At 36.0% G+C, this 21767-nt stretch overlaps 9 protein-coding genes across 9 annotated transcripts; 1 reads left to right on the plus strand and 8 right to left on the minus strand.

Moving 5' to 3' along the window:
- Positions 1-1222: 1222 nt before the first annotated feature.
- GCK72_007418 (uncharacterized protein) lies at positions 1223-3069 on the minus strand (the record flags this gene model as incomplete). Its single annotated transcript, XM_053726179.1, has 7 exons — positions 1223-1345; positions 1392-1543; positions 1590-1737; positions 1787-2162; positions 2467-2594; positions 2643-2915; positions 2968-3069. The coding sequence occupies 7 exons, from the start codon at positions 3067-3069 to the stop codon at positions 1223-1225; spliced, it is 1302 nt and encodes a 433-aa protein (XP_053590373.1).
- Positions 3070-3276: 207 nt separating this feature from the next.
- On the minus strand, positions 3277-4662 carry GCK72_007419 (uncharacterized protein; the record flags this gene model as incomplete). Its single annotated transcript, XM_053726180.1, has 6 exons — positions 3277-3399; positions 3447-3598; positions 3645-3792; positions 3838-4228; positions 4303-4397; positions 4444-4662. 6 exons carry the CDS (start codon positions 4660-4662, stop codon positions 3277-3279), a joined length of 1128 nt encoding a protein of 375 aa, XP_053590374.1.
- A 219-nt stretch (positions 4663-4881) lies between these two features.
- GCK72_007420 (uncharacterized protein) lies at positions 4882-5722 on the plus strand (the record flags this gene model as incomplete). The annotated part of the gene is made up of 4 exons (XM_053726181.1): positions 4882-5154; positions 5208-5355; positions 5399-5550; positions 5597-5722. The coding sequence occupies 4 exons, from the start codon at positions 4882-4884 to the stop codon at positions 5720-5722; spliced, it is 699 nt and encodes a 232-aa protein (XP_053590375.1).
- A 123-nt stretch (positions 5723-5845) lies between these two features.
- Positions 5846-6951, minus strand: GCK72_007421 (uncharacterized protein; the record flags this gene model as incomplete). The annotated part of the gene is made up of 5 exons (XM_053726182.1): positions 5846-5971; positions 6018-6169; positions 6219-6366; positions 6412-6793; positions 6839-6951. 5 exons carry the CDS (start codon positions 6949-6951, stop codon positions 5846-5848), a joined length of 921 nt encoding a protein of 306 aa, XP_053590376.1.
- A 3253-nt stretch (positions 6952-10204) lies between these two features.
- On the minus strand, positions 10205-10854 carry GCK72_007422 (uncharacterized protein; the record flags this gene model as incomplete). The annotated part of the gene is made up of 3 exons (XM_053726183.1): positions 10205-10270; positions 10315-10696; positions 10742-10854. 3 exons carry the CDS (start codon positions 10852-10854, stop codon positions 10205-10207), a joined length of 561 nt encoding a protein of 186 aa, XP_053590377.1.
- A 214-nt stretch (positions 10855-11068) lies between these two features.
- Positions 11069-12334, minus strand: GCK72_007423 (uncharacterized protein; the record flags this gene model as incomplete). The annotated part of the gene is made up of 5 exons (XM_053726184.1): positions 11069-11194; positions 11241-11392; positions 11436-11718; positions 11772-12144; positions 12222-12334. 5 exons carry the CDS (start codon positions 12332-12334, stop codon positions 11069-11071), a joined length of 1047 nt encoding a protein of 348 aa, XP_053590378.1.
- A 271-nt stretch (positions 12335-12605) lies between these two features.
- On the minus strand, positions 12606-14854 carry GCK72_007424 (uncharacterized protein; the record flags this gene model as incomplete). The annotated part of the gene is made up of 8 exons (XM_053726185.1): positions 12606-12778; positions 12825-12939; positions 12990-13092; positions 13141-13450; positions 13858-14028; positions 14183-14221; positions 14271-14385; positions 14432-14854. The coding sequence occupies 8 exons, from the start codon at positions 14852-14854 to the stop codon at positions 12606-12608; spliced, it is 1449 nt and encodes a 482-aa protein (XP_053590379.1).
- Positions 14855-15343: 489 nt separating this feature from the next.
- On the minus strand, positions 15344-16524 carry GCK72_007425 (uncharacterized protein; the record flags this gene model as incomplete). The annotated part of the gene is made up of 5 exons (XM_053726186.1): positions 15344-15469; positions 15516-15667; positions 15719-15866; positions 15912-16296; positions 16412-16524. 5 exons carry the CDS (start codon positions 16522-16524, stop codon positions 15344-15346), a joined length of 924 nt encoding a protein of 307 aa, XP_053590380.1.
- A 340-nt stretch (positions 16525-16864) lies between these two features.
- Positions 16865-18416, minus strand: GCK72_007426 (uncharacterized protein; the record flags this gene model as incomplete). The annotated part of the gene is made up of 4 exons (XM_053726187.1): positions 16865-16987; positions 17034-17333; positions 17893-18259; positions 18307-18416. 4 exons carry the CDS (start codon positions 18414-18416, stop codon positions 16865-16867), a joined length of 900 nt encoding a protein of 299 aa, XP_053590381.1.
- Positions 18417-21767: the final 3351 nt, after the last annotated feature.

Raw genomic sequence — 21767 nt, forward strand, 5'->3', positions numbered from 1 at the left:
AAATTTCGGAAATTTCGGAACTCGGAAATTTTCCGAATTTTTTTTTCGGAAATTTCGGAACTGTTTCTTTCTTCTGACTTTTCCGTTTCGGAAATTTCGGAACTCGGAAATTTTCCGAAATGTTTTTTCGGAAATTTCGGAAATTCCGAAAATTCCGGAAATCATTGTTTAGGCGGCCCGTCATTTGACAAGTATGATAAATTTTGATGCTGAAAACAATAATATTCAATTAATTGCAATAAAAACGCATGAAAGATCAGCGGAAGCTGTACTCTATTGGGAAATATGAATATTAAAAACAAATAAAATGCGAAAATTCGAATGTTTCGCGAATTATTCGCGAGACCAATGTAATTTTTTCGGCATGTGCGGTTAAAACTACAATACTGTTTTGTTTCCGAAATTTCCGAATTTTTTTTTCGGAAATTTCGGAAACGTTTTCTTTTTCGGAAATTATTTCCGGAAATCGGAAATTTCCGAAATTTCCGAAAAAATATTTCGGAAATTTTCCGACGGAAAACAGTTCCGGAAAAAGTCGGAAATTTCGGAAATTTCGGAATTTCCGATTTCCGTTCCGCACATCCCTGGATATGAGGAAGCGTCCGAGCCAAAAAAACAAAAAATCTAAACTGACTGCACAAGAATCAATCGAAAAAGCGATGTGGTACTTGGCGAAGAAACTGTTCAGAGACAATATGATAGTGACTAATTTGAGTCTGCGGAGTGAAGGAGAGGTGAGATTGACCTGGTTGCCGTTTGATCTCAAGTTGAAGGCTCATCAATTGTTGTAGGACAAGGTGCTTCTTTGATTCAGGCTATGCAACTAACCAGAGACTGTGACCCAACTATTCAACGGGTATGATAAAATTTTGTTGTTATTTGAAATGCTCTTCTTATTTCTGTTAACACCTCACAGGGGTGCGAGGGGTAAGGTCCGCAGCGAAAAGTTTTTGAATTTTTTACAGGTCGCGTTGCGTGCGCGTCGCGGTTTATATTGAAAGATTCGACAAATAAACTATAAATTTGAATTTTTCACTCGAACTGTTTTTCGGCACCGTGCTTTGTGCGACGAAGCGCGTTTCCGTACTGTAGATTTGTTGACTTTTATAATTATATAAGATCAAAATTAATCAATCACTGAAAAGCAGAAATAAGAAATAACTTTATTCAAAAACATTTATTGAAGCATTAAAAATAGAGACATGTCGAAGCGATTTTTATATTATTGAAAAGAAATAGACTTTTCGAGGAGGTCCGCAATTAATGACTTGTCCAAATCTTGAATATTCGCAGGAAGAATTGATCGTATTTCGGTGACAGATGTGATTTTAGCGAGACATTTCTTCTGAAATCAAAAATATGTGTTTTTATTTTTTAAGCTCATGCCTCACTTTCAATAATTCCAGATTGAAACGAGTAGACAATCGTAACTTCGATTTCAATGATTTCTTCGATTTTTTCAACAGAAACTCTTCGCATTTACGAACGACCAATGGGGTGTCGTACATGTCGGCTACGAGAAGAATGCCTTCGACGGTGAATTCTGAGAAAAAATAAATTGATTGTCTTCAGAAAATGAAGAATATTACCATCAATCGCTTGTTCTCCATAAAGTATTTCCAGATATTTCTGAAAATCATCCTCATCTATTCCAGTCAATTTGATTTCAGATTTCTTTGATTCTTGGAACTGTCCTAGCAAGAGTGTGTTGAAATACGGAGAATGAGTCGCGAGGTACTGAAATGAATATGTTTAAGAAAACCATTTTGTTATATTTCACACTGACCAATTTTGAGACAAAAAACTTCTTAGCATTGATTACAAGGACAACATCAGAAAATTGTTTCATTGTTTCATCAAAATTTCTCAAATTTTCCTTGTAGATACCAGTTGTTCTCTTAATTTTCACCCTAATTTCCGCAGACAATTTGTGGTTGATACTGAAATCTTCTTCCAGCTTTTTCCACTCAATGAATTTGAGGATTCCCCATGATTCAGCCTTTCCGAAAACCGTGTTGTATCTGTTGCCAATTTTGTTCAATTTGAGCGATGACAACTTTGGTTCGAATTCAACGAAAATAGAATAATCTCCAATATCCGGGATCTTTTTATTATAGAGAAAGTATGCTAGATAATCGTTATTGCGTTGAATCAGCATTCGCCTGAAATACGAAAAACATTCGTTTCATATTAATGGAGCATTTCTATTACAACTGCGCCCCATCGCAAACAAGAGAGTATCGGCGGAGACGCAGAGTTTTTTTCTGACGCGAAACAGATGTTCACAATTTTTGACCTATTAGCACAAGCTTTCATAATTTCGTTGGCGATTTTCGAGAGAAAAGTATGAAAAACAGATCAAAACTGTTGAAAATCTGTTTCGTGCCAGAAAAAAACTCTGCGTCTCTCGTTGATATTCTCTCGTTTGCAATGGGGCGCAGTTGTAAAAAGAGGTGGGCTGCTAACCATTGAAATCCGAAATGCTCTTCTTCTTCACTAGACAATTTATTTTTATCCTTCAGACTTGAAACTTTTTCGAAAGTATGCTGCAACACGAAATATTTTCCATCAGTTGACATAACATCACTCGGAGTCTGAATAATATATGTAAGTCAAGGAGCAATGCAACGCTTAATTCGTACAGTTTGTTGAGAAGATGTAGTTGAGTTAATCGTGTCTTTGTTATCACTTGATTCTGATGAAGTTTCATTTGTAAGTGACTCCTCAATTTTATCAATTTTCAGTTTAATCAGTCCGAGATCCTTCGAAGATTTCTCCATTTTTTCTTCAGCTGAACGAAGTTTTTCGACGATTTCCAAATTAGATTTCTCGAGACTTTTCTGTTTTTCCAACAACTCTTGACACATATTGTGAACGTTTTGAATTGTGGCGATCGGTTCTTCAATTCGAGGCTTCTAAAATTGATAATCGATAAGAAACTGAAAATAGTGATTTTATCAAATTCACCTCTTCATTACCATCCGTGTCAGTTGAAATTCGGCGGCGCTTCGATTTTGGACTACCCGGGTCATTGTTACCCAGAGTAACGTTATCGTTTTCTTCTGACATTATTCAGAAGAAGAAACCACCGAAGAAAAAGTTCAATATTTAAAGGAAATTGTGCGACAGGATTCAGATATACAAGGAAAATTGAAGCCTTAAATTAAGAACGGTATAAATGAAGCAGGGGATAAATATGTTTTATGAAATTCGAGAGTTATATCGGAAATGAGAACAGAGTTCAGAAAGAGTGAAGAAACAACAAATTATAAGAAATCAATGAAGAGAAATCGCCTTTGCCAAGAGCTCCCCCATTATTGATGGATCCAAGTCTTGAATACTACCGGGAAGAACAGATTTGATGTCAGCAATCGATTTGATCTCAGTGAGGCATTGTTTCTGTAAAAAACAATTTTATTTTAATTGTTATCAAGTTGAGAGTTTACCTTCAATGCTTCAAGATGGTATTTTGTGGCCATTTGCAACTTTTTCTTCAATGATTTCTTTGATTTTTCGAGTAAAAACTCCTCGCATTTGCGAATGACCAGAGGAGTATCGTACATGTCTGCCACAAGAAGAATTCCTTCAACAGTGAATTCTGGAAAAAAAGATCATCTTTGAATAATATTTTTAATCAATGATACCATCAATTGAGTATTCTCCGTAAAGAACTTCAAGATAGTTCTGAAAATCATCCGCATCGATTCCAGTCAGTTTGATTTCAGATTTCTTCGAATCGTTAAAATTTCCCAAAAACAAGGCTTTGAAGAATGAAGAATGCGCGGCGAGAAACTGAAAACTGCATTTATCAGTTTATTGTTGTTATTGAAAACTGACTAATTTCGAAACGTAGAATTTCTCTTCGTTGACAACTAGTACAACATCTGAGAATTCTTCCATTGTCTCGTCGAAAACTCTCAGATTATCTTTGTAAATGCCAGTTGTATTCTTGATTTTCACATGAATTTCAGCCGTCAATTTATCATCCATAAGGAAGTCTTCATCCAATGCTTTCCACTCGATAAACTCTGCCCATCCCCACGAGGAGTTTAATTCAATTCCGTCGTTACAAAATGTTCTATTAGCTGTTTTCACGCAATTTTTGGCCCGGTTCGATATTATGATATGTTTCCGATTAGTCTCAATGGACCACTTTCCTCTTTCCAGCGATTGTGAGCAGAACAAATAGAATGAAAGATTCTCATTATTTCGGGTCACATACATCCTCCTAAAATTACAAATGTGAATTAAATATGCTCGGTATCATACCATTCAACGCCAAAGTGCTCTTCCGGTTCTGACCACTGATATTCATTTTCGTTCATAGTTGAGACATTCTTGAAGACATGTTTTAGCATAAAGTATTTTCCAGTCATTGGTATCTTTTCATTATGAATCTGCAAATTGTTACTATTTTTAAACTACAAATTTAACTTAGCATACAGTTGTTTCAGAAGAATCACTGGTAATCGACTGTGAAGATACATCAGTTTCCTCATCGATTTTGTTAGATTTTAGTTGAATTTCTTGAAGAATTTGATCTTGTCCCGATGATAGTTTCTGAATTTCGGATTCGGTGGAGTGCAGCTTTTCGATGATCTCTATGTTGGTCTTCTCAAGATTCTTCTGTTTTTCCAGTAACTCTTGACAAATTTTGTGCATACTTTGAACAGAAAAAATGAGAGCATCGATGGGATTTTTCTGAAAATGAAAGGGTAGATTATGAGTCGATAATTTTATAGTCAAAACGAGGAACATTCTGGAATCGGTTGGAAAATCGGAATCACTGAGAAGAACGGATTCGTTGCGATTCATTTGATCTGTAGTCATTCCACAAATGATGACAAATGGACCATTCAAACAGTCGACGACGAATTCAAAATGATTTCGATCAGTGGAAAAAGTTGCACGAAAAAAGTTAATCAATGCTTCAACGAGAAGTCGAAATCGAATGGATTCGATGATTTCATTGCATGGGAAGAAATGGTTAAGAACTACGTTATTGATGACAATTTGGTTGTGGAGATTCATGTTAATCAAATGATAATTTCTGGAATCGAAAAGAGAAAATTGAAAGTGTTTGACGAGTCGATGAAGGAGTTCTCGGATGTCGTGTTGATTGTGGAGGATCAGAAGTTTTATGTCTCGAAGCTGGTAGGAAAACCGAAAAAAAAAGAAAAATTCAAAATTGAAATATATTATTTCAGTATCTCGCCAGTCAATCCACGTATTTCGAAGCGTTTTTCTTGAGAAATTTCGAGGAATCGAAGAAATCTGAAGTGACTTTAAATGATATCAACGCAAAGGATTTTCAGAATTTTCTCGAGTTGCTTCATGGAGAATCGCCGATCGATGGTAGAGCGCGTTTGAAAATTGTAGATGAAAACTAGAATTTCAGACAGCACAATCGAAGGAATCGTCCGTTTGGCGGATATGTATGATGCTAAAATGGCTGTGAGAAAATGTGAACAATTTCTGATGGATAATTCTGGAAAAACGCTGAAAGAGAAGTTGCAAATGGCTCATCAATACCATTTGGAGAACTTGAAGGTAGCAACAGCGCTCTATTGATAATTCCCAATAATATTTATTTCAGATCAAATGCCTTTCCAACATCCAAAGTGCTGCAGAAATTCGTTCGGTCTTGACGTATGATCTTTCGAAAATGGATCCAACTGTCGTCGGAGCACTTCTTCAAAAAACTCTCGCACTTTTTAAATAAGAATTGTTGTTTTTTTCTAATAAAAAGGAACAGGTTTTATTTAAAACAACGACAAAAAGAAAAATTTTGATACAAGAATAAAACGGTAAAATATTCAAAAATTCCTATCGATGAACTCGTACATCATGGTAAATATGACAACGCTTTCTGGAGAAGAGCCGCGACGACCGATGGATCCATTTCGCTGACGTCGTATGAGAGAACAGAGCGAATTCCAGCGACATTCTTGATTCTCGAGAGAACTCCATCCTTAAAAAAACAACTTTTTATATCATCGCAATAGTCGGAAATGTACCTTCAAGTTATCCATATCGTACTGTTTTGCGATTTGTAACTTCTCTTTCAATGTCTTCACCGAGTACCTAATAAGAAATTCTTCGCACTTTTTGAGTGCAATTCCAGCATTATACATGTCAGCCAATTGAAGAATTCCATCGATTGTTTCATCTGTAAAAATGATCCTATGAAAAATTCAAGTATTCTGGAAGGTTCGAACCGTCAATCGGCGATTCTCCGTATATCAATTCCAGAAAGTTCTGAAAATCTTCCGACTTGCAACCATCGAGTTTGATTTCTGGCTTTTTAGACCCCCTTTGCTTTTTCGAGAGAAGCGATTCAAAGTAAGTGGATTGTGAAGCGAGGAACTGAAAGATTTTATTGATTCAAATTGAACTCATACCCACACTTACCAATTTGGAGACATAGAAATTCTCATCTTCTACAGTCAATACGACATCTGAGAATATATTCATTTTCGAGTCGAAATTTCTCAACTTCTTCTTCGCGATTCCAGTCATTTTTTTGATTCTAATATGACTTTCAATAGTGATATTTCCATCGGTCATAAATTTCGTCTCCATATCTTTCCATTCGATAAACTCTTTCCGTCCCAAACTAGTGTAGTTTCTACTACTCTCATACGTCAATTCGCTGTTTCTTCTATCTATTTTTCCTCCTATCGAGATTAGTCTGACTTCCCAATCAATAGTAATCGACCATTCGGTGGTTTTAGGTTGATCACAATCCAAAAAATGAGAGAGATATCCATTTTTTCGACCGACGCACATTTTCCTGAATAAAATATATTTTCACTGCAAAAAAACGCTTCTACGTTACCATGGGACATTGAAATGTTCTTCCGTCGGACTGAATTGATAAGCGCCTTCTTTCAAATTCGGAACATTTTCGAAAACGTGTTTTAACACAAATACCTTCATCGGAGCTGTCATTTCTGATATTCTGTGTTAATATTTTCTATTGTCGCAACAAAAAAGTTCCGACATTTTTTCCCCCTCGGTGTTTGCGGACTCAAGCCAAAATTTGATAATTTTGGCTTGAGTCCGCAAACACCGACGAGGAAAAAATGTCGGAACTTTTTTATTTCGATAATAAAAGGTTCAATATTCAAGTGCGTTCGTGGCATTTTCTCGCGGCTACGCCACTCGAGTTCACGTGAAAACTTTTTTGATGATAATTTGTATTTTTGGAGATGAAAATAAAAACGCGTTTTCTACAAATATCCAAAGTGCTGCAGAAATTTGTTCGGTCTTGCCGTATGACCTATCGAAAATGGATCCAACTGTCGTCGGATCACTTCTTCAAAAACCTCTCGCACTTTTTCCATAAGAATTGTTGTTTTTTTCTAAAAAAAAAGAAGCAGATTTTATTTATTCAAAACAACAACGAATCAACAAAAACAATAATTTTGAAACAAGAACAAAAAGATAAAACATTCAAGAATTCCTATCGATGAACTCGTGATTGCACATCATGGTAAATATGACAACGCTTTTTGGAGAAGAGCCGCGACGACCGATGGATCCATTTCGCTGACATCGTATGAGAGAACAGAGCGAATGTCTGCGGCATTCTTGATTCTGGAGAGAACTCCATCCTTAAAAAAACAAGTTTTTATAACATCGAAATAGTCGGAACTGTACCTTCAAGTTATCCATATCGTACTGTTTTGCGATTTGTAACTTCTCTTTCAATGTCTTCACCGAGTACCTATTATGAATTCAATTTTATCTGTGCATGAGAAGACCGCGCCGCACACACGCGGCGGCCACGCCCATTTTTTGCGACAGTGTTCAAAAATGGAACGCAGCGTTAAAATGTGAGTGGGCGTGGTCGCCACGTGTGTGCGGCGCGGTCTTCTCATGCACAGATAAAATTGAATTCATAATAATAAGAAATTCTTCGCATTTTTTGAGTGCAATTCCAGCATTATACATGTCAGCCAATTGAAGAATTCCATCGACTGTTTCATCTGTAAAAATGATATTTTGAAAAATTCAAGTGTTCTGGAAGGTTCGAACCGTCAATCGGCGATTCTCCGTATATCAATTCCAGAAAGTTCTGAAAATCCTCCGATTTGCAACCCTCGAGTTTGATCGTAGCTTTTTTAGACTTTATCTGTTTTTTCGATAGAAGCGATTCAAAGAAAGTGGCAAATACTCATTTGCTTTGGAATCATTTGCTATTTGATCACTTGCTATATTTGTCTCATTTGCTATCACTGGATCGTTTGCTATATTTGTCTCATTTGCTATTTTCTCATTTGCTATAGTTGTCTCATTTGCTATTTTCCCCATTTTTCGAAATACTCATTTGCTATGAGTTGGATCATTTGCTATGAAGCAGATCATTTGCTATAAAATGCTCATTAGCTATGAGATGACTATTAAAAAATCCTAAAATCTCATCAAAATCACGATTTCAGCGGAATTTTCATGAAATTTGTGAACAGTACTTCATAATTGTTACTAGATTGAAAGTTTCAGAATTTCGAAGAATAGGAGAATAATGTCAGAAAAATTTCGATATCACGTTATCTACCCTAGAGTATGAGGAATTTATTTTTGGAAAATATTTTATTCAAGAAAATATATACAAATTAGGAGAAAATGTGATATGTCCTCCTTCGTCGAGATAAAATTTATAAAATGGAAAACTGGATGAACGGTATCTGCTCATACGCTATGAGTGGCTGAAGGTGAGTTATGAAAATTCTAGTCCCTAGCGATGTGTAGTTCCTGTGGAAAGCTTCCACAGGTTCATCAACCAAATTTTTATTCATCCAATTTTGCATTTTCTTTCATTGTTTTTTTTGCAGAATTCAGAAAAAAAGATGATTAGAGGTGTCAACGCATCACAGACTAACTTTACAATATCTCAATTCTAGATTTTTTATTAGGATTTGATTTTTATAGCAAATGAGAAAATAGCAAGTGAGACAATAGCAAATGAGACGACACTCGGAAGCAGAAGTATAACAATGAGGTTATCGACAAAATGAGATGGTTCACAATACCTTCAAAGTATAGCTATACATGTTGATATTAATCAGACTTGCAACGGGCCGGGCCGGGCCGGAATGAGAATTTCCAGGGCCCGGCCCGGCCCGGTCGGCCCGGAAGTTCAGTACTGAAAAAAATTCAAATTTTTTTTTCGAAAATTTCCCGATTTTTTTTGAAAAATATTTCTTAAAAACAATTTTTTGTAGGTTTCGAAGGTTTTTAAAAATTATACTTGAGGAAAAAATATGAAACATTTTCAGAAAATAAATTTTTGGACAAAAAATTGTAGTGAAAAAAGTTCAAAAATTCAAATCCGGGCCGACCGGGCCGGGCCGGGCCGGAGCTTTCTCGGCCCGGCCCGGAATCTTGCAAGTCTGATATTAATCTCTAAATGTTATACTTCTGCTTCCGAGTGTCGTCTCATTTGCTATTGTCTCACTTGCTATTTTCTCATTTGCTATAAAAATCAAATCCTAATAAAAAATCTAGAATTGAGATATTGTAAAGTTAGTCTGTGATGCGTTGACACCTCTAATCATCTTTTTTTCTGAATTCTGCAAAAAAAAACAATGAAAGAAAATGCAAAATTGGATGAATAAAAATTTGGTTGATGAACCTGTGGAAGCTTTCCACAGGAACTACACATCGCTAGGGACTAGAATTTTCATAACTCACCTTCAGCCACTCATAGCGTATGAGCAGATACCGTTCATCCAGTTTTCCATTTTATAAATTTTATCTCGACGAAGGAGGACATATCACATTTTCTCCTAATTTGTATATATTTTCTTGAATAAAATATTTTCCAAAAATAAATTCCTCATACTCTAGGGTAGATAACGTGATATCGAAATTTTTCTGACATTATTCTCCTATTCTTCGAAATTCTGAAACTTTCAATCTAGTAACAATTATGAAGTACTGTTCACAAATTTCATGAAAATTCCGCTGAAATCGTGATTTTGATGAGATTTTAGGATTTTTTAATAGTCATCTCATAGCTAATGAGCATTTTATAGCAAATGATCTGCTTCATAGCAAATGATCCAACTCATAGCAAATGAGTATTTCGAAAAATGGGGAAAATAGCAAATGAGACAACTATAGCAAATGAGAAAATAGCAAATGAGACAAATATAGCAAACGATCCAGTGATAGCAAATGAGACAAATATAGCAAGTGATCAAATAGCAAATGATTCCAAAGCAAATGAGTATTTGCCAAAGAAAGTGGATTGTGAAGCGAGGAACTGGAAGTTTTATTGATTCAAATTGAACTCATACCCACACTTACCAATTTCGAGACATAGAATTTCTCATTTTCCACAGTCAATACAATATCTGAGAATATATTCATTTTCGAGTCGAAATTCCTCAACTTCTTCTTCGTGATTCCAGTCATTTTTCTGATTTTAATATGACTTTCAATAGTGATATTTCCATCGGTCATGAAATTCTTCTCCATATCTTTCCATTTGATAAAATCATCCCATCCCCAACTAGTGTAGTTGCTATTACTCTCATACGTCAATTCGCTGTTTCTTCTCTCTATTTTTCCTCCTATCGAGATTAGTCGGACTTTCCAATCAATAGTAATCGACCATTCGGTGGTTTTTGGTTGATTGCAACGCAAATAATAAGAGAGATATCCATTTTTTCGACCGACGCACATTTTCCTGAATTATACATATTTTCACTGCAAAAAAACGCTTCTACGTTACCATGAAACATTGAAATGTTCTTCTGTAGGACCGCATTGATACTCATTTTCTTTGAGATTTCTAACATCTTTGAAAACGTGTTTGAGCACAAATACCTTCACCGGAGCAGACATATCTGAAATTTAGAGTTCCTTTTCCAAGTTTTGTACAATTTAAGGAAAGAAATTCAAGACAGTGCGCTCAAATGAGAACATTAGAATTGTGAAAAATATAAAATATACAGAATCAGACACTGTAATAGAGAAGTACATTCAGAAACATCGAACTGTTGATGTTTAGTGTTCATTCGAGTATATAAAAAGAGAAAAATACAAATTTCAACAAATTTTATGGGAGAAGTGAGAGAGATTTCTGCAGGAGAGCACCAACGACCGATGGATCCATTTCACTAGTTGTGTATGACAAGACAGAACGAATGTCTTCAACAGTATTGATTTTGGAAAGGCAAGCCGTCTGAAAAATGGATTAACTATATTTATTAATTTCAGAGAAACACAACCTTCAAGTTTTCCAGCTTGTAATTTTTAGCCATTTGCAACTTCTCTTTCAATGTTTTTCCAGAATTATTCATCAAAAATTCTTCGCATTTTCTGATTGCAGTGGGAGCTTTATATTTGTCAGCCAAATGAACAATTTTATCGATTGTTTCTTCTGAAAATGAGTTGTCATCTGATTAATTTGATTTGTCACCTACCATCAATTGGTGACTCTCCGTAGATCAATTCCAGAAAGTACTGAAAATCCTCTGATTTGCAGCCATCCAGTGTGATTTCTGATTTTTTAGACCCCCTTTGCTTTTTCGAGAGAAGCGATTCAAAGTAAGTGGACTGTGAAGCCAGAAACTCTCCGTAGATCAATTCCAGAAAGCACTGAAAATCCTCTGATTTGCAATCATCCAGAGTGGTATCTGGTTTTTCTGATTCTTCTTGTTTTCTAGTTAGAAGAGATTTGAAGTACGTTGATTGGTCGGCGAGAAACTGAAAATGAGAAAATTACTATTTGTGAACTGTAGGAAATGATCGAAGCTTACAAATTTTGAGATATGAAACTTCTCATCCTCCACAATAATTACCAAATCTGAATACTCTTCCATTGTCGCATCGAAATTTTTCAATTTCTTTCTCTTGATTCCGGTAATTTCGATAATTTTGACGTGAGTTTCAACAGTAATATGCTCATCAATCATATAATCTTTCTCCATTTTTTTCCAATCCAGAAACTTGCCCCATCCCCATGCATAGTTTTTCGTATTATACGTTAACGACGTGTGTAATTGATTCTTTTTTCCAGTCACTGTTATCAATTGTATGCTGAATTCAACACGAATGGACTTGTTAGTTTTAAGTTGATCGCAATAAAGATAGACACCGAGAAATCCATCTCTCCGAACAACGGACATTTTCCTAAAAATTGTTTTTTTTATCGATTGCCGTTTACGAAGCGTTTTTTAAATCAACAAAAATCCTCGTTGTTCTCTTACCATGGAATATTGAAATGTTCTTCTCTCGGACTGTACTGATAAACGCCTTCTTTAAATTTCGGAACATCTTTGAAATCATGTCTCATCACGAATTCTTTGACCGGAGCTGTCATTTCTGTAATTTTTGGTTTTAGAAGGGATGAAAAATAAAAATTGTGAATTTTCAACAACGGAAAGCTAAAATAAGAATGTTTTTTCATCATTAAAATAAAAGTTTCAATTCGCAAAAGTCGTAAATAGATATTTGTTTCAAACAAATGAAGTTTTTTGGGCATGAAAAAGTTTACATATTTAAAAATGATTAACAACAATTATTTATTTTAACACAAATTAACAATTAAAAAATCAACACAACAGGGAGCATATAACCTTTCGGAATTGATGCTAATAGCCATTTGTTCTGATATGGCTGGCGATTTCGCGTTCAAGCGTTTCCATGAACGCAAATGTTCTATCTAGATAATATGAATGTGGATGTGGACGGGCATGAATCGAGTTAACTTCATAAATATCGAAACACGGGTCGCTGGTAACTTTATGGTGTGTTTTATACAGTTCTGGAAAGATCCTTGATGTTGCTGGTTGTGAACTAGTTTTACTCACTGTAATAAATGTCAAAAATCGATCCATACTTCATCGATAAAGCGTTGACATCAAATCCATGTGGGTAAATAATAGCACCACTGTAAGTAACTGGAAGGTGGATAACAAGAACTGCCTGAAAAATGTGAAACGATGACAAGAAAATACTTATATAGATTAATCTACATTTTTTGGATAAGTGATGATTTCGAGCAACTCCTTGTCGGTTTCAATGATTCGAAGGTTATGGTTGGGTGGAATTTTCTTTACGGCAGAGTGTTCCAATTTTCTGAAATTAATTTTTGAGATTTCAAAGATGCAGACGTTGAGTAAATACCTTTTGCACGACTCCATCAGACCACTCAATAGATAATACTGAGCTTCTTGTTCAATTTCTAGAATCTCTTTTTCGGAATCCGGAAGCGCCACATGACTATCTCTCAGAAAATTCAGAATTAATCTGAAGTGAGTTGGGTCACGATCGATGAAAATGCATCCGGATTCGTCTTTTTCGACAGGGATTTCAGTTTCCATCATCACTTTGAGCATTCCATCGAATCTTGTCAACGTGGATTTCGTGGTTTGAAAAAAGGTTCCGCCGATGTTCAGTTTGACGATATTTCCAGATGACATCTTTAGACTGGAATCTGAGAGGTTTTATTTTTGATAATTGGTGTAGAAAAGCAGCCCGGGTTTTGAAACAAGAAACACGCCCCAATATATTATGAATTCATTTTTTTCTGAGCAAGAGAAGTCCGCGCCGCACTCACGCGGCGGCCACGCCCACTCCGATTTCAACGCTGCGTTCAATTTTTGAACACTGTCGCAAGAAATGGGCGTGGCCGCCGCGAACTACTCTTGCACAGAAAAAAAAAATGAATTCATAATAATTATTCGCAAATGTCGTAAATAGAAATTTGATTCAAACAAATGAAGTTTTTTGGGCATGAAAAAGTTTACATATTAAAAAATGATTTATTTCAACGCAAGTTAACAATTTTGAAAAATTAACATAACAGGGAGAATATAACCTTTTGGAATTAATACTTATTACCATTTAGTTTATAACGTAGCGCGATTTCGTTTTCAACCGCTTGCATGAACGTCACTGTTCCACGCATATGTCGTCGTGGACGGGCATGAATGCAGCCAGCCTGATAAATAACGAAAAAGGGCTCCTTCAAGGCCTCCTTGCAGGGATGTGCGTGTGGAGGCGCTTTGGGCGCTGAAAGATTTCAAAGTGTGCGAAAATGCGACGAGAGAGAGTGTGTAAAATCGAGAGAATGTGTCTGCGTCTCTCCATTTCGCACACTCTTTCTCGTCGCATTTTCAAATTTCGGCTGAAAATGCGAGGCGCTCAACGCCACCCGGGCACACACCTGCCTCCTTGGGAAGATCGTTATTTATTTTGTACGGTTCTGGAATAATTATTGATGTCGCTGTTTGTTATAAACTAGTTTTACTCACTGTAATAAATGTCAAAGTTCGATCCATATTTTGTCGATAAAATGTTTGCATCAAATCCAAGCGGGTATGTAATAGTACCATCGTGATAAGCTGGAAGGTGGATAACAAGAACTGACTGAAAAACATGAAATGATGAAAATAAAATGTTTATATTAATCTACTTTTTTTGGATGAGTGATGATTTCGAACATCTCCTTGTCGGTTTCAATGATTCGGAAGTTATTGGTAGGCTCCAATTGTCTGAAATTAATTCTTTCGATTTCAAAGATGCAAACGTCGAGTAAATACATTTTGCACAATTTCATCAAACCATCCAATTGATAAAACTGAGCTTCTTGTTCAATTTCTAGAATCTCTTTTTCGGAATCCGGAAGCGTCACTTGACCATCTCTCAGAAAATTCAGAATTCCATCGAAATGTTTTGGCGAGCGATCGATGAAAATGCATCCGGATTCGTCTTTTTCGACAGGAATTTCAGTTTCCATCATCACTTTGAGCATTCCATCGAATCTTGTCAACGTGGATTTCGTGGTTTTGAAGACGGTGCCACCAATGTCCAGTTTCACGATATTTCCAGATGCCATTTTTAGAATGGAATCTGAAAAAGAATTGATTTTTTATATTTTTGATAATTGGTGTAGAAAAGCAAAAGCTTTCTTCAAAGTGTGATGAAAAAAAACTCGAAAAAAAGTGCGAGAGACGAGAATTGCTCATTCGTGTGCTGATTGGGTGATTGGAAGGGGGCGGAGTATCTCTTCGAACGCTGATTGGTCGCGTGTAATTATGAGCAATTTTCACATTTTTGACTTGGCCGAAGCGGAAACTAGTCCCCCTCGCCAGACACCGTCTCTCGATTGCACACACTCTCTCTCATTTCGCGTTTTCGCACAGTTTGAATTTTAAGAAAATATTTTCTCAGCGCCCCCATGTAAAAAGTGTTTGTAGAAAAGTAGAAAAGTGTTTCAAATATGATTGTTGAATCCAACAACATTAAGAAAAAATAAAATTTTTAATGAAACGTTTATCAAAAATAACAGAAGGCTCTAAAATTATCTCAAATTCGAATGTGAAAATTATGGAAGAAGAGCGATAGATTTCTGAAGAAGTGCTCCGACGACAGATGGATCCATTCCATTGAAATCGTATGAGAAGACAGATCGGAGGTCGGCGGCGGTGGTGATTTTGGAGATACAATTTTCCTGAAAAATCAATCGATATTATCTCGTTCTCTTTGCAAATGTGTACCTTCAATTTATTCAAATAGTATCGTTTCGCCAATCGCAATTTCTCCTTCAACGTTTTCTCTGAATCTCTGATAAGAAACTCTTCGCATTTTCTCATTGCAATCGGAACATCATAAACGTCAGCTAATCCAAGAATTCCATCGATTGTTTCATCTGTAATTAATAATTTGATCTCATCTGAATGTGAGAAACGCAATTAACTACCATCAATTGGCGATTCTCCGTAGATCAATTCCAGAAAGTACTGAAAATCTTTCGATTTACAATTTTCCAGTGTGACCTCTCTTTTTTGAATTTCCTCTTGTTTTCCCATCAGAATCGATTTGAAATATGAAGATTGACTGGCGAGAAACTGAAATATATTAATACTTTCAAATCAAAAAATCAAGGATTCTACCAATTTCGAAATGTAGAACTTCTCATCTTCCACAATCAATACGACATCGGAGAATTCACTCATAGATGCGTCGAAATTTTTCAATTTCTTTCTCTCGATTCCAGTCATTTTCTTGATCTTCACATACGTCTCGATCATAATATCTCCATCAACCATATAATTATTTTCTAAATCTTCCCATTTGATAAACTCATTCCTTCCCCAACCAGTGTAGATGATATTACTGCTAAACGTCGATTCGGTATATTTCCTCTCATATATTTTTCCTCCTATCGAGAATAGTCTCGCTACCCGTTCAACGACAATCGACCACTCGGTGGTTTTTGGTTGTTCGCAATACAAATAATAAGAGAGATAACCATTTCTTCGTCCCACTTTCGTTTTCCTGTAATAAATACTGGGGAATACTCGGGACGAAATTTTTTAAAATAAAGTTTTCAGATTTGCACCAAAATTGTTTAAATTTAAATATGATGACAAATGTTCAGTCTGATATTTACCATGGAACATTGAAATGTTCTTCCACGGGGCTTGATTGTTCCTCTCCTTCTTTGAGACTCGAAATATTCTTGAAAATTTGTCTCAACACGAATTCTTTGGCAGGTGCTGTCATCTGAAAAACCCTTTCTGGAATGATGATATTAGCACGACACGCTTTTTACAACCGTGCCCTACCGAATCCGAAGAAAACTGTGTGCGAAATTGAGAGACTCGGAGAAAAAGAGACAGTTTTCAAGGACGTTTCGGTGGAGCGAAGTTGTAAGAGCTGTTCCGAGCTAATAATCATCGTTGATAAACTCATAGCTATTGTGTTTCAGGTATTGGAAGTGATAAGTCAACAAAAGAAAAAATATGAAAATCATTAGAAATTCGAATTTAAATTTTATGTTTTACACACTATGAAGATGATAAAAAGCTACAATGTACTTCAAAATGACACCACAAAATTCAAATTAATGAGACGAATAGGCTTTAAGGAACAATTCCTTCCAGACAGTTGGACTGAATTGATCGGCATCTTCTGGCACGACGTCCACGATTTCAGCCACTGTTTTCATCTCGGATAGACATTTTTCCTGAAAATTAAAAAAGGAAATTTTCAAATCACAATAAATCGAATACCTTCAATCGATCCATATTATATCTAACTGCTGAAATGAACTTCATTTTCAATGGATGCTTTGATTTCTCGAGAAGAAACTCTTCACATCTTCTGATTGCAGTTCTAGCATCATACATGTCTCCTAATTTCAGAATTCCAGTAACTGTATCATCATCAACTGAAGATTCTCCGTATAGAACTTCTAGAAAATGTTGAAGATCGTATGGGTCCACATCTTTCAGTTCGATTTCCGGTTTTCCAGATTCTTTGAAATTTCCATGAAACAAAGTATTGAAATATGTCGAGTGAGCAGCGAGATACTGTAAAATACATATTTTCATAGTTGTCAAGGCCCGGCCCGGGCCGGGCCGGGCCGGGCCTTGTCGGCAAAATCAGGGCCGGGCTTAAGGCCCGGCCCGAAGGCCCGGGCATATTGGCGCGAAAGTCAAATTTTCAAATTTTTTCAAATTTTTTGAATTTTTTTGAATTTTTTCGCGAAAAAGTCAAATTTTCGACTATCAGCCAGAATTAGAAGAAATTCTGAAAAATAGTCAAAAATGGTCACATTTCCGATGAAAAATTGAAAAAATTTCGAAAAAAAAATTGGGAAAAAAAGGGTCACTTTTTGAAGCCGGGCCTTCGGGCCGGGCCGGGCCTTGAAAATTTTCTACCGGCCCGGCCCGGCCCGGGCCTTGACAACTATGCATATTTTATTGGTTTGTATTAGCTCGACACAGTTCTCACAACTGCGCTCCACCGAAAAACCCTTGAAAAATGTCTCTTTTTCTCTGAGTCTCTCAATTTCGCACACAATTTTCATCGGATTCGGTAGAGCGCGGTCGTAAGAAGCGTGTTTTGCTAATATATCAGTCTACTTACCATTTTAATAACGTGAAATTTCTGATCTCCAGCGATCAAAATGACATCTGAAAATTCGGATTCGTTGAACGTCCTGAATGGCTCTTTGATTCCAGTAATTCCATTAATAGTCACATTGAATTCGATTGTCACATTTCCATTAATCAAATAACTATCCATTTCTCCCAATGAAAAAATTTTGATTGGGTCGTTCGTTTCGGGATCTTGAGAGAAAATACGATCGACGGAAATTGAATCATTTTCTCCGAAAATTTTTCTGATATTCATCACGATATTGGTATCGATTGACCACTCCTCAATTCCATGAAATTTGTCGCAAATCAGATAGAAGTAAGTGTCGTTTTCTTCTACAGAGACACCAAGTTTCCTGAAAAATATCGAAATTTTTCGCTATATAAGACTTAGAAAAACTACCATGGGATATTGAAATGAATCTCTGTCGGTAAATAATGATATTCGTCTTTCTCCATGTTCAAAAGATCAACGAAAACGTCTTTCATTTGGAATACTTTGTCGGTTGACATTGTCGAGCAGTTTTTCTGAATAAAATAGATTTAAATATAACAAAAATAAATCATTAAAAATATGGGAGTAGGAAAATAGAGAGAAAAACAGAGGGCATCGAGGAAATTTGCATAAATTACAAAATTTTTTAAAAAGTAAGCAAAAATTGGGTTGAAGCCGTTTTAAACTTGAAATTGGGCGATATGAACACAGTAAATTGTAATTTCTGAGAATAAAACAATTAGAAAACGAACTGATGAAGGAATTTATTTTGAAAAATCGCGAAAATTGAAAAACTATAAGCCCAAATTTGGCCAAACACGGCCGACAAAAAGTAGCAAATCGAGTAATCAGTACGACACTCCGCTCTTACGCCAATGCGTGTTGTTTAGCCACCGCTCGTTTCAAGTTTTAGAATGAGCAATTTCGGACTGTATTCATTGTTTTTCAGATTTATTTCAGAGTGTTTTATTGATTTTTTGAAATGAATTCGTCGAAATATATTTTAGAAAAACATAGTGCTTCGTTTGCTATTTTTAAACCGGTAAAAATCCGTCAGTTTTTACTATCTATTTTTCGAGATTCGTATTCATCAATGCCAACTGTAAAAAACTGAAAAAGCTTTTGCCTGTCGAAAAACATATTCTAAATCTTCCTTTTTACTGCTTGTTACTTTTAATAATTGTGATCCATACACCAATTTCAAAACTCATTCGTTTTCAGCTGAAATAATCAGAAATGGTAGAAGTTATCCAGTACAAGAGTGCGGCAAAAACAGTCAGCCATTCAACGGGCGTCCTTGAAGTTAGCGATCAAAATGGAATCAAATGGTATGAAAATACAGAAATAAAACATTCCAATTTATGTTTACAGTACTTGGTCGGGACACGTTTCTTTAAATCCCCAGCAAACTGCATATCATACATACTTCTCGTGGATTTTTGATTGGTCACAGTTGAATGCCCAAGGATGTGACGGACTAACTGGAAGCATCACTGTTAGATCATCTAACGCCATTTTTAATGCATTCAACGTAAATGTTGACTTGAAAAATACTGTGCAAACCATCACGGATGAAAGGGCAAATAATTTTACGTCTTTTTCTGCCACCTATGAATATTCGCTCACTCCCCAATACACTCCAATTCCAATTCAGAAAGTTTCATACGATGAAATGTTCCTGCCATCCGAACTCACTGATGCAATTCTGGTTGTCGATGGAAAGAAGTTGCACGTCAATAAAATGGTAATTTTTCTGTTAAAATTTTCTACCAAAATCAATTTTTTCAGTTCCTCTCGTTCCATTCCGAATTCTTCCGTGCACTCTTCTCATCTAACTTCAAAGAAGGAAGTATGGCGGAGATTCCAATCGAAGATGTTTCTTACGAAGATTTTGGGCTTCTTCTCAGTACAATCTACCCGAAAACAGTGTTCCCACATGGTACATTGTTCGTAGAATTCTTCTCGAATCCATCTAATTTTTCAGATAAAACTGTCGAGAAGCTTCTGGAAATGGCTGATCGATTCATTATGCCATCAGTGATCGGGCATGTCGAATATCATCTTCTTCACAATACAAGAATTGGAAATGAGAAATTGATGTGGATGGCTGATGCATATGGAATGAAAAAACTACTAGAGAATACTGTTCGTCAAACAAGTACTGTCGAAAAAGCGAAACTTCTGAAGAATTCTCCAGAATACAAAAAGTTGTCGAAGGATGCGAAGTCGCTTGTTCTCGATCGGATTATGCAATTAATTTGATCCGTTTTTATCTGTTTCATTTTGATTTTATTTGTTATTGTTGTTGATTGTTTTGTTGAATTGAAATTCTAAACTTTCTAAAATTCTGAGAGATACCGTGACTGCTCTTGTGAGAATAGGCTTATCAGAATGAATTTATTGAATAAGAATAGGTTTATAAAAAGAAGAAGAAAGATAAGTATTATTATATTATTATAATAGACATTTTCCCATTGATGTTATAGGACGGACACATTTACTTAACCCAACACTCTTACTTGTTAGAACATGGTCGTCTTATTATGTATAGGTTTATTATATAAGATAGATAGGGTTTCTATGATGTAGCCTAAAGTTAAAGATGGGTTACAAGTTAGCTACTAAGGAAGAGGGGAATAAACATGATAACTATAAATAGGGGGAAGTTAAACATAAAAATAACTACAGTTCATTAAGCGTTTCCTAGCACACGACTGGCAATAAGAAGAATCACAATCTCTGCGAGGGAAAGAGAAGAAACAGACTATAACAAAACGGTACTCGTGTTTTACTTTGACCCTCTATAAGCTTAACTTAGACTAACACTCTATTCTATCTTACCATCATTTATTAGTACTTGTGCAGTGTGTGGTTTCGAGACCGCTTCGAGAAATTTCCCGAAAAATTTCTCGAGAAATTTCTCGAAAAAGTATCGAGAAATTTCCCGATAAATTTTATCGATACTTTCCCGATACTTTCTCGAGAAATTTATCGAGACGTTTCTCGAGAAAGTATCGAGACTTTTTTGATCACAAAAGTATCGATACTTTCTCGATACTTTTCTCGAAAATTGATGGTATCGAGACCCGGAGTTTCGATAATTTCCCGATAAATCAAACAGTCTGCAGTGTGTTTTGAAACTGGATGTTTAGAAACCGGTAATTTCGCAACCGGCCATTTCGAAACCGGCCATTTCGCAACTGGACATTTCGAAACCGGACGTTTTGAAACCGGTTATTTCAAAACTGGTCATTTCGAAACCGGCCATTTCGCAACTGGACATTTCGAAACCGGACGTTTCTCAACCGTTCTAAAACGTCCGGTTGCGAAATGGCCGGTTTCGAAACATTCGGTTGCGAAATGACCGGTTTTGAAACGTCCTGTTTCAAAACACACTAAAAAAAAATAACACTGTTGACAAAGCACAATTTCCCGGGAAAAGTATCGAGACGTCTCGAAAGTATCGAGAAAGTATCGAGAAATCATTCAAAATTTCTCGAGAAAGTATCGATACTTTCGAGAAATATCGAGAAAGTTTCGAGAAATTTTCGAGAAATTTTTCCCGGGAAATTTCTCGATAATTTCTCGAAATGGGCTAGTATCGAGAAAGTCATATCGATACTTACACACTGTACTTGTGATTAGATATCAGAATATGAGATTATGGGTTTTAAATATCATATTTGGGAATAGATATAAATATAGGACTAAGGGATAAGCATAAAATGTAAAAGGAGTAAAATATAAGTGAGAGAGAGGTTTTACTCACATCCCCTCATCTCCAACACACCACCAACTGCCGAATACTCGTTCCTTTCTTCCCCCTTTCCGGTGGGCTTGGCTTCGCTTAGGGTAACTGTTGAGGAAGC

The sequence above is a fragment of the Caenorhabditis remanei genome, chromosome II, assembly GCF_010183535.1.
Source record: "Caenorhabditis remanei strain PX506 chromosome II, whole genome shotgun sequence".
NCBI lineage: Eukaryota > Metazoa > Nematoda > Chromadorea > Rhabditida > Rhabditidae > Caenorhabditis > Caenorhabditis remanei.